Below are 12,206 nucleotides of genomic sequence, written 5' to 3' on the forward strand. Positions count from 1 at the left end.
TAATCCCTTTCGTCTGCCTCAGGTACCACATCTCTGCGTGTGACTCGGGGACTCGGTGGGCGTGATGGTGCGGAGGGAGCGCCCTGAATGGAGACTGTGGCATAAAATGACCAATTCACGACGTTCACAGTCGGCAGTTCAGACAGGGCACGGTGGGGATGGCTTGTTTCTGCTCTAGGGTGTTTGGGACCTCAGCTGTGAGGACTTGAACAACGGAGGGGACTTGAACTGTTGGGGCCTGCAGTCATCTGGAAGCTTCTTCACTCCTGCGTCCGGCACTTGAGCTGGATAACTCGAAGGCTCGACTGGGTCTTCGGATGGGAGCACCCCCAAGTGTCTTGGGCTCCTCCCAGCATGGCCCGGGCTGCATGGGGATTGTGTCCTTAGGACGTTTGTCCCAAGAGACCACAGCAGAGGCCAGCTACAGAATTCAGGCAGCGTCACGGAAGCTACGTTCTCTTGGTTACAAGGGAGTCACTGAGGCCAGCCCTGATTCAAGGGAAGGGAAATCAGATGCCACTTCTTGATGAGGGCGTAACAAGGGCACGTTGCAGGATGGGGGATGCTGTTGCAGCTGCCTTTGGGAAGTGCTTTCTGCCGCAGTGGGTGACAGAGACACCTGTGGGAATGAGTCGCGGTGGGGGCGGGGGCGGAGCCCCTCTGTAGGTCAAGGAGAGGATTGTTGTTTTGAACCTGACCAGGTGGAGATATTTATGGGACAGCCACTTGTGTTGCTGGCTAGCTGGCAATTAGAGAGAGTAAGAAATGAGCAGGAATGGTACAGCCTTGGCCCTGGGAAGTGACAGAATTTTAAAGTCTTATCCACAATGTAATAGCGCTGAGCTTTAGTTTCCAGAATGCAGTCCTTAGAGTGGCTGGCTGGCTTTTGGGTTTTGCTGTACCCATGTAAGTAGCATATTCTTAGGGAGAGGGAGAGTCCAGGCAAGGGCTTTAGGAGAGGAGCCTCTTCAGTGAGTACCTGCCCCCCAACTCATTCCGTAAGCTCGCATGTACCCCCCCCCCAGCACAGCCATCCGTATCAGCACATGTGCATACGTTTTCAGACGCATGACTGCTGCATATTAGAACGGACTGATTCTGATTCTACAACTTAGAGCTGGAGATGATTCGCATAAAAGCTTCAACATCATTTATCTTTTTTTTTTTTTTTTTTAAGCTACTATGCGATCCCCAAAGTCATTCTTTCTTGACTGGGTTGTGTTGCTGTCTGTATTTGAAAATAGAAAACTGCATTTCTTTAAAAGCCTTTCCCGACTCAGAATTTTGTGTAGGGGTGAAGTGGTCATGGGTTGACGGTATTTAGGATGGCATGTTGAGTCGTTAAGGTTTAAAGGTGTCACCACGGAGCGTCAGGACACAGGGAGAAAGTGTTCTCAGTGTGACGTCAGACTGGGTGTGGCATCAGCAGAGAAGAGCAGCTGCAAACCATCGGGGGTGCTGTCTTGGGAGAATAGGAATGGAGGGTGTGGATCTCTGGAGCATCTATGAATTCTGTTTCATCTGGAATCAGAAAACAGAGGAAGCAAGTCCACTGAAATATGTGAATCCTAAGAAATCCTTTGGGGCGTGCCGAGGAGCAATGTTTCCTGCTTGATTAGATACGTTTCCAATTTTTGACACTTACCTAATGTGAAAATTCCACTCTGATTACTTAATTTCTTTCTCTAACTGGCCATAAACTGCTTGCCTGTTACCACTTCAGCCTTAAGAAAAGCACAGTAACTGACAGCTTGTAAAATAAAGGGTGTGTGAGTGTTGTGTGTGTGTGGGGGGGGTGTTCCTGTGCCGAGTGGCTTATAATAGGGGTGGGGTGGTGAGACTGCCATCTCAGTCCCTAGAACTTGCTTCTGAGTAGTGTCATTTATGACCGAACCTGAAGAGAGGAGCTTTTGCTTATGGAGACCTAACATGGCTGTTGTTTTCCTTACTGCCTGCTTGGATCCTTCATTTTTAATGATAGAAGTCACCCAAGCAAGTTAGTTTCTCTCTCTCTCTCTCTCTCTCTCAACTGGGGGTGCTCAATCTTGCTGGTGCATCCAAATCACCACCAGGTGTGGATCTTTTAAAACCCCATGGGTGCCTGGGCCCAGTCTCTGGAGATGCCGATAGCGCATCTCTGGAATGAGACAAGGGGAGAATCCATATTTTAATATGAATTTTACCAGTTGCTATCTCGAATCAGTAGAACAATCCATCTCATGCCCTACCTAGCACACTTGCTCGTCAGAGCCTGGCGGTCACCAGCTAGCATCACTGGTGTGCTCGTAAAATGCAGAACCTCCAGCTCCTCCCAGACCAGCCAGTCAGAATCTGTTGACAAGATTCCCCATGATTCTCAATGAGGGTGAGGAATCTTTACTACAAAAGGCAGCTGAAACTCCAAAGTCCTGCTTTGCTCATCCCCTGCAGTGTATCGCTGAGTGACGATGTATATTGCTGGGAGGGTCTCGCACCCTCAGGTGTGATGGAGGCAGGAGAAAGGCTGAGAAACGCTGCACTTGAACAGTGGGCACAACTTTACCTGCAAACTAGGGAGACCTTTGCTGGGCTCACCCAGAGTAGAGCAGAAGCCCCTGGAGGTAGACGGGGCATCGGGATGTGATTAAAAAGAAAACCCTTGGGGATTCCATTAGGATCAAGAGCAGCACATCCCACAGTCGAGGTGCATAGGAATCCATCTGGGATCCTGTGAAAATGCCCATTCTGGTGCCAGAGGTCTGGGTGTGGCCTGAGATTCTGCATTTCTAACCAGATCTCAGGTGATGTAGCTTGTCCATCCTAAAAATACCTGCCAGTAAGCCCCCTTTTAGTTTCTTATCCAGAAGAAACTTATCTTGATAAGTACACTGATGTGATTATCTGATCACCAAATCAATGGGCATCTATCTCTGTCCCTTCTTACTGGGCACATCTGTCCCTGCTACTTTTGCTCCGTAACGCCGGTTCCCCTGACTCCTCCCGAGCCTTCTGGACGTTCATGGATTCCCCCTCCGCCATCCACTATGGAGCACCTCTGTCCGCTCCTGGCTCCCCGCTCTTCCTCCACGCTCGCTTCCCATGTGGTTTCAACATCTGAATGTCGGGCGCCTTCAAATCTGCTGCTGGCCTGCAGCCCGCACTCGGAGAACCACTGCAATCAACTATTGCAGCTGACGTGCTTTTTCTCCATCTACACGTTTCAGAGACACTATGGATAGAGGTTGAGCCTAATCTGCGAAGACTAGATGCTTGACATAGGAGGATGAGCTCCATCCGCTTCCCCGGGCAGAGTGGATTTTATCATATGTTAAGCCTCACCTTCCGTCCTACCCCTGGTGGCCTGGTGGCTGTTCTGGGCCCAGGGTAGAGTGGGAGGACCCAGCACATGTACGGCTCAGTGACCCAAGAAAGACAGAACCTGGCATCAGGAGCAAAGAGCAGACAAGGTGCACTTCTCTTTGCAATACTCCTGCCCCCGCCTGACTCCTCCCAGGCCCCGTCCAGCCCCAGGCCCTCCGGAGACCTTGGCTCAGCTCAGTGTTAGGTCCCGGTTTCGCTCCTTCACCTGGGCTGGTCGTCTTTCCATCGCCAGCATCCTGGGCTAGTTCCCTCCTAACTCCGCCTTTCTTTTTGGCTCGCCTGTGCTTCTGTTTTGATTTCTTTTTCTATATTTTTAAATACTGAAAAGTGCTTAGAATACAGGTACATCGTTTCACAAATAGTTATTAAGTTAACACGTTTAAATGCTGTTACCGGTTTCTCAAATGTCCTTCCAGAGATATACACATGCTTGTATGTGCTAAGAATACTTGTGAACATATGCTCTTACATACCCACAGATAAGCACACACATGAACACAGAGGCATAAGTGCTTGTCATTAATGCATTCCTGCTGTGCATTAATTCTGTGTGTCACCTAGCTGAAGGTGACACAGCAGACACTGTCTGCTTTGTCATTAGTGTAATTTGGAACTCTCTCCTACTAGTACACGTGAAGGTGCCTTCATTTTGCAGACTGCGTGGGCTCTTGCCGTGTGGATGTTTAGCCAGCTGCTCACAGTGGCATTTAGGCTGTTCCTAATCTTTCTGATCATCAGGGCTGCATGGAGGAGCCCGGAGCTCTGTCATTTCTCCCATGCATGAGTGCATACATGGGGGATATACTTTGAGAACTGGGATCGCTCAGCCAGCGTGTGCATATGTGTGTGTGTATGTTACAGATAAATAGATCTGTTCAAATTGCCCTCTGCAGAGACCGCCCAAGAGGGCCTGTTTCTCCACTCATTTTTCAGCTTGGCGTGTCCTCAGCTTCTTTAATCTCTGCTGATATTTCCCACTGATGGAACTGCACATCCCTTTTTATGCACTTGAGTATCTTTTCACATATTGAAGAGCCATTTGAGTTTCCCTGTGTAGGAACTGTCTAGTCACACCCTTTGCCCGTTTCTCTGGTTGGTTGGTTGGTTGTTTTCTTTCTGACATTCAACTTTTGATCTTTTTACTCTACTGGTTTGCTGCAGTGTGTACCTACCAGTGCAGCTTGCTGGCTGCTGGTGTGTCCGTTGGCAAAATTCAGAACCAGCCGGAACAGGCTGAGGGGCCAGACCAAGCTTACTTCCTTTTCCAGATGGCAGTGATCAAAGGACTTGGTGGCCGTGGGAACACTCTGAACATCATGTAGCGACACTGACATGTTTTGAATACACATTTACCAGATACGGGGATGATCTTGAGCCACAGCTGGCTGATGTTAAACGCATCTCTGGACACGTACGTGTATTGAGGGGTTTGCTAGACCCACCCCTTGGGTAGCTGACATCGTTCTAGCTTTGAACTGAAGGGCCAAATGGTGAATGTATATTTTTTGCTAGTAAATATACTAGTTCTCTTTTCTTAGTCAATATTTCCATTCTAGAAAATGGGACAAGATTCCTCCTTTTTCTATAAATTAGCCTTGTGGTCCAAGTATCCAGTATAGTTCTCTGTTCCATTTGGGTACTTGGTAAATGTTTGATCAAAAAGACAGACATTTTCAAGTACTATTTTGCTGCCCTTCCTAAAGGCATGTTCTTTAGCACAGCATTTTTCAAACCATATTAATAGTTCTGTGATTTTTTTTTTAAGTGCCTATGGTCACATTAATTTTGAAGACTGAGCTAAATAAGTTTTTTTTACTACAGGACTTCTCAGAGCCTTGAATATACCAGTGGGTCCACTGACTGTCTAAGAGAGGGATGTGGTATATTGTCTTTTGCAAATGTATTTGACCACAGAACACTTTTCACTTTTTTTTATGGTCTCTGGAGAGGGGCAGGTTTGTAGAAAAGGTCAATCAAAACCTGCTTCATTCATTTACCCACTCATGTGTGCATCACAAAGGAATTTCATCCAGCATACGCATTCCAACACAAATCGTTGGAAACCCAATGCCAGAGAGGTTCCTTGACTTTTCTTCCTAAGTTAGAATATCCTGACTTGAGCTTCCATAGCAGCAACATGCTCTGACTTCCTGTTAGGAGACCAAGCACAGCCTTGTACTTGGATAGCGATAGAAAGGTTGACCTTAAACTTGTAAGTGACCCTCCCAAGTTGGCTCACTGGCAGAGTTCTTAAGGGGGTTTGGAGCATGAGTCACAAAAGGAGACCTGGTCACTACAGTGAGGTGGATGGAGAGGCTGGACTGCCAGACTTTTTTCTCCCACCAGTCAAGTCATAGATCCTCTTGAGCCTGTTTCCTCATCTGTAAAATTGAGATATTAACTACTTGACATGATGCCTAGCACATAGTAAGCACTGAACAAATGGTGCTATAAAGCTATACATCATCAGACAGTAAAAGTCAAAAGCAGATGGGCAAAAACCCAAAACAGGCGGGTGGATATAGGGTGACAGGTCAACTAGGAAATCCACTTCCAGCAAGGCTGAGAAACAAGTTTGGAGCAGCCCAGGGGGCAGCACAGCCCCACCACATAGGATCCTAAGACAGCCCATAAATCAGGGAGGGGCCCCTCCCCTGCTACTTCAGGTTCTGGAAGTAAGAGACCCACTGGGGGCTGGCTCTTCCTTGAGGAACCAAAAAGCCAGCCCTACCACAAAACAGTGGTCACCATGAGGTAGAGAGGTGGCTATTGTGTCTAAAGCTGTGGAGGACACCGTGGAGAGCACAGAGGGTGGCCAGGGAAATGTGTGATGTCACTGTGCTGTAACCTGAGTGCCCAGTCTTCAGTCAGGCAACCCCACTTCACACACACGTTCGGCAGAGCTGCAGGGGGGCACTGCCCTGCCTCAGCCCCTCCTGGCTTTGGTTCCCCAAGGCTGTAGCTGAAAGGCACACCAACGCCTCCCTCTTCTCTTCTTTCCCTTCCCCCCAAAAGTCCCTGAATGATGACTGGACTCGTATTCCTTCAGGGGACGTTCAAGAGAGGGAGGAGGGGTGCGTCAAGACTCATGGGCAACCAAAAGACAAGTCATCGTCTAGACTTAGCAGTTCCACTCAGCAGATCCCTGGAGACAAATCTTATGAGTTCCAGGAGACAACCATGAGAATATTTATGGAGAACTAATCTGTAATAGCAAAACACTAGGAACACCCCAACAGTCATTGCAGAGATTTGATAAATCGTGGTATATGCATAGGATGGGATACTGGGGAACTGCGGAAATGAATAGCAGTTTTTCACATTTGCATGAATAAAACTCAATGTTAAAAAGCAATTCACTGAAGAACACACGTGATATAGATAAAAAACTGGCCTGAACGGTTTACGTTGGGGGCTTGTTTGGCAAACCTGTACGGAAAAACTAGAGTGTTGAGCACACGTTAGGAGTGTGCTTGGCTGACGGGTAGAAAGGAGGGAAAAGTGAAGGGGGCACACAAGAGGCTTCCACAGTTGAGAATTGTCCTGTTAAACCAGGAGACAACACCTTCCGATAACTGGGGCAAAACCCACCCGCAAGGAGAATCAAGTTAGAAAAAGTGTAGGGTGGGGCGAGGGAGGAGGGTTTTAAGAGATGCTGTTGGGTGAGACATTTTCCCCCAGCAACAGAGAAGCTGTGGACTTTCTCAGGTGCCCTGGATTCAATGATGATTGAACAGTAGATGTGACATTAAGTACACAAAATGAATTGACAGAGATGACAGATACTTGAGATCGGGATGAAACCCTGCGTAACACTGACCCACGATCAGGACACGAAGGTGTTGGGTTTGTTGGTGATGCCCTTTTTCTTTGATTTAGTCATTCACTAAATATTTAATCAGTTATAAATGTTATAAATTCGTTCCCTAGGCCTGCTGTAACAGGACCACAAACTGGGTGGTTAAAGACAAGGATGTGAGTTTGAGAAAATAGTTTAATTTAGCTGGGACCATCTGGGGTTTGCTCTTTTCGAATCCTAACCTCTTCGGACAAGTTACAGTGTGTTCAGTAGTGTCCTAGGACTAGCATAACAAAGCACCACAAGCTGGGGTACATCAACAGCAGACGGTTCTTGTCTCACTGTTCAGGAGGCTGGAAGTTCAAGTTCAAGGGGTTGACGATGTTACTCCTTCAGGGAAGGATCTGTTCCCAGCCTCTCTCCTTCGTTTGTAGGTCTTTCCCCTGTGACTTCACATCATCTTCCCTCTGTGTTTCTCTGTGTCCAAATTTACTCTTTTTTTAAAATAAGAATATTAGTCATATTGGCTTAAGGCCCATCCTAATGACCTCACTTTAAATTGATTCCATCTGCTGTGACTATTTCCAAATAAGGTCGTATTCTGGAGGAAGGGTGGGGGCTAAGATTTTGGCATATGAATCCAGGAAGGACACAATTCAAATTCAGCCCATAGCAACATGCTAATTCTCTGCCTGATGGGCTTTTTCTTCTTTTTTTTCTTTTAAAGACTGTACATGGCAGGTCAAAGCAAATGATCGCAGCTTCCACGAACAGCCTCATTTTATGAACACCAAGTTCTTTTGTATCAAGGAGAGCAAATATGCGGTAAGTTGACTTTAACTGCCTAAAGTATCTGTACCAAAAGCCAGTTTTCTCCAATGGCCAGCAGGCTTACTAGTTTCGCGTGACACCCACTTCCAGGTAACCCCTGGCCCGGGCCATGACAATCATTGCTAGTTCTATCGAATGTCCTCACAGTAAGTTTGACTGCCCTGAGCCATACAGGGGTGCCTTGAAACAAAACAAAACAAAATTACGTAGATTGAAAATTTCCCTGTGTATTTGCAAACCTCTCTTTAACATGTTTAATGAAAGAATATACAATATTATCACAGAAGCCTTGTGTTTGACAGTAAGAAAAAAATGGAAAGGAATCTTAATAACTCATCTCCTCCTTTTCTGCCTATGGTGGATTTAGATATTTTGAAGATATTTTCACCTCAGGAATGCTTATTACCCTTGAAATATGATAAAGGACGCTTGTGAAGTGGTGGCTGAAACGTTACGTCTCTTAGCTCCCTGGTGCAGCTGTAACAAAGGACCATAAACTGGGTGGTTGAAGACCACAGAAGTGCATTGTCCCCCAGGGACCAGAGTCTCAGTTGAGGGTGTTGGCAGGGCTGGTTCCTTCGGGAGGACCTGAGGAACACTCTTTTCCCAGCACCTGGCCCAGCTTCTGGGGGCACCCGACTGTTTTTGCCATTCCTTGGCTTGCAGAAGCTTCCCCCTCCATGCCTCAGTCTTCACGTGGACTTCCCCATGTTCCTCTGTGTCCCATTTTTCCCCTTCTAAGGACGGCAGTTACTTGACTAGGGCCCACCAAAGTCCGGTTTTGACTGTAACTTGATTACATCTGCAAAGACCCTATTTCCAAATGAGGTGACATGCACAGGTATCAGGGATAGGACCTGAGTATACTTTTGGGGCACACAGTGCCCACAACGGTGTTTGTTACTCTTCATTACACAGCAGCCTCCATCCCCCCTTAAATAAGAGTGTTCTTCCCCTTCCTGCTTTGCCACCCATGTTGACATCTCCCTCTGTCCCGTGTCTCTAAGAAGCTCTAGGGGTCAAGGATAGAGCAGGGCCCATTCGGTCCCAGTTGGATTTGTCAGAGACTCCTGGGTGAGATGTCTGCGTCTTGATAGCGACTCTGACTCAGGCCTCCAAGGAGTCATTTTGAGGCCTGATTAGAGTTAGAAGCTTAAAGGAAATCGCAGTACCTTTCTGCCTGACAAGTGATGCCTCTGTGTCACTGTTGGCCACAGGACTTAGTGGTCTTTGCAGACGTGTGTGCATTGTGATAGATGGGTGCGTGATTTAGAATGACTTTCTTATTTCTTCCCACAGAGCAATGGAATTAAAACGTACAAGTATAATGCGTTTACCTTTCTACCAATGAATTTGTTTGAGCAGTTTAAGAGAGCAGCCAATTTCTATTTCCTGGTTCTTCTTATCTTACAGGTAATGCCCTTTGATATCTTAAAATCTGGTTTGAATTATGGTGACTCAATGACATTTATGCTGTGGACGCACATAATGCAACTGACCTTGAAAGTTTTTATATTAACGTCAGGGTGCTGCTCCTATGGGAATATGCTCCCCACACAGAACTGGCTCCATTGGTGCTAAATGAACAGGGGAAAGGAGCAAATGGAAATGTTATTTTAATTCTGTATTTTAGAAAATTCCATTCTATACTCATGTGAATGTTAAAACTGGCTTCTCTGATTTGAATCAAGTCAAAATCTTCATGTTGTAAAATTATCTGTACCTTAAGATTTAATCTATTGTTTATGCTTTCCTTTTTTATTGAAATACCTAATTTCCCCAAGGATATTATTGACTTTCATTCATATTTTGATTATAAATCTCAATAAATCATTTTTGTGAAGTGGTTTCACATTGGAAGAGACCTATTTTTCTAAGTTGTTTTTTTCCCCCCTTAATTGTGGCAAAAAAAAAATTCACTTATCTGGAGAGCATTGATTTTATCTGCTTAAGAACTGTTGTTATAATCCAAGGAACTCTACCACTGGGAGTTGACCTTTAGCATCTCATGTACAGGTTACAAAGGATGGCACATCCACTTGGTTTTATCACATTCTTTATATTGAGCATTGGATTTGGAAAATAATGTAACCTGCTGGGATTTACCCAGTAAGGTTTTGTGAAAATGGTAGCATGTGTGTCTGGGTGGGGATGAAGGCTGCATGGAGTAGAGGGGAGAGAGAGAGGGAAGGAGGGAGAGAGAAATAGATACTTATCAGATTTAGTGGAATGTAAGACCTGCTGACTTCACAGTACAAGGATGGTCGAGTTATCAAGAGGGACCTTGGAGATAGGCTTGTAGAGATAAACACTACAAATTATCAAGTCCTGCTTGTGATGAGTGGGCGACTTTTCCACTAACTTTCTTCTGTCAGGGTAAAGGGAGTTACACCTATTGTACAGCTGTCCGACTTGGGGTAATAGTAACAGCCTTAGACAGCCCTTTACTTGCACTGTTACTTCACTGAATTCTTGTGCTCTGAGTTGAGTACTATCATAACCTCCATTTTTTGCAGAGAACGGAGGCCTGGCAAGACAAAGGAACTTGCTCCAAGTCCCGTAGCCCAGAAGTGGTAGAACTGGGCAGGACCTGGGTCCAGGAGCTTGACTCTAAGGCCTGTTATTTTAACCAGTATATCAGAAGTGGTAGAACTGGGCAGGACCTGGGTCCAGGAGCTTGACTCTAAGGCCTGTTATTTTAACCAGTATATCAGAAGTGGTAGAACTGGGCAGGACCTGGGTCCAGGAGCTTGACTCTAAGGCCTGTTATTTTAACCAGTATATCATATGGCCCAATGATCAATAAGATGGTGACAAAAGATCTTCACTAAATTTCCTTCCCAGTCTTTTGTTCCAACTTGTATGCTGGCTTGATGGAGGCGGGGCTTCCTGCAAGGCCAGCCTCTTTCTTGCCTGGACTAAGAGCAATGACAGTGAAGGAAGCGCTTTCTTCTATTGCCCCCAAAGATACCCCATCTGATCACTAGCTTTCAGAGTCAGTACATACCCACTGCCCCCTTTGCCTGCATCAGAGACCCCAGGCTAAGCACCCAGCAGCGAAGAGCCTGCTGTGTGCATTCCCTGAAAGCGAAAGGACTCCTTTCATCCATAGTCCATGCTACCCTCCAGTTAATTATGATTTTCACACAAAAACGGGAGTACTTCTTCTTTAGGTACCATGTTGCAAAGTCTCCTTGGTGTACAGTTAAGGTCACAATGAGATGATTCCAGGAACCACTGTCCTTTGGACTCTGTTCCAGGAGGCCAGAGGCTAGAGAAATCAGAGGGTAAGAAGGTTAGCTGGATGCGTAGATGCCTTTTCTGCAGGTTCTGCAGCATGCAGACTTGAGTGATGAAGGAGATTGGATTAGACTTGGAATCAGCAAGCTTAGAATTAGCAGTTGCCTGTGGGCCAGCTATGTCTCATGGGCACACATGTATGCCTTTCTCTTCCAGGCCATCCCTCAGATCACGACGCTGGCATGGTACACCACCCTGGTGCCCTTGCTTATGGTGCTGGGCATCACGGCCGTCAAAGACCTGGTGGATGACGTGGTAAGGATGTGCCCATGCAACTCTCCCCTCACGGCTGTGAGCTTAGTTTTTAGTTTGGCCATTAATCCTTTATATTTTGAGGTTATTAAAATAACCTTTCCCCATCTCTCTTCTAAAGGCTCGCCATAAAATGGATAATGAAATCAACAACAGGACATGTGAAGTCATTAAGGATGGCAGGTACTGTCTGTCACTGGTAACCTAGTTACAAGGCGACAGTGTGTAAATATGTCTAGAAACATACTTGGAGATAACCATTAGAAAAGTCTAGCGGTGCATGCACCCTCTTAGCTTCCTAAGATTTCATGCTCCCTTTGAGACCTGGAGGCTCTACCCGAAGTGCATTAGGGAGGTTGCCAATTGGGCTGCGTGACTGGCTCTCCTGTGTTCACACGACTCCTTCCGTTTGGAATGTGCCATTCAGGGCTTTGCTCAGATGCCCTGACACCATCCCCAGTTCTCCAGCGATTCCTTCCTTCACTGCATTTTCAGAGCATCTTGTTTTCATCTTTCTCATTATGGTCTGAATTTTATTTGAATGATTTGTGTGGGTGTTTCATCTTTTGTCCCCAACTATAAGTCTCTCGAGGAGACTGTCCTGAGTATTTGTTTTGTGTCCACCAACGCCTCCAACACACAGAGATTGCTCAATAAATGTTTA

The 12,206-nt window shown here is 46.3% G+C and overlaps 1 protein-coding gene and 1 long non-coding RNA gene across 5 annotated transcripts in view; one reads left to right on the plus strand and one right to left on the minus strand.

Annotated features, from left to right (window-relative positions):
- ATP8B1 (ATPase phospholipid transporting 8B1) overlaps positions 1–12,206 on the plus strand; it is a 106,680-nt gene that overhangs the window by 56,848 nt on the left and 37,626 nt on the right. The window contains exons 3-6 of the mRNA XM_081149381.1: positions 7,887–7,984; positions 9,290–9,403; positions 11,447–11,545; positions 11,664–11,725. Coding sequence (XP_081005507.1) covers positions 7,887–7,984; positions 9,290–9,403; positions 11,447–11,545; positions 11,664–11,725 — 373 coding nt within the window. The remainder of the gene's footprint in view (positions 1–7,886; positions 7,985–9,289; positions 9,404–11,446; positions 11,546–11,663; positions 11,726–12,206) is intronic.
- LOC308562873 overlaps positions 1–12,206 on the minus strand; it is an 86,831-nt gene that overhangs the window by 24,038 nt on the left and 50,587 nt on the right. For 3 of the 4 annotated variants that reach the window (XR_013999682.1, XR_013999683.1, XR_013999684.1), the window contains exon 3: positions 9,490–9,567. This is a non-coding gene — a long non-coding RNA (uncharacterized lncRNA). Of the gene's footprint in view, positions 1–642; positions 1,522–9,489; positions 9,568–12,206 lie in introns of those variants that run through there. The other variant, XR_013999685.1, reaches the window with a different exon arrangement.

Source organism: Miniopterus schreibersii, assembly GCF_964146895.1.
Source record: "Miniopterus schreibersii genome assembly, chromosome: 10".
Lineage (NCBI taxonomy): Eukaryota > Metazoa > Chordata > Mammalia > Chiroptera > Miniopteridae > Miniopterus > Miniopterus schreibersii.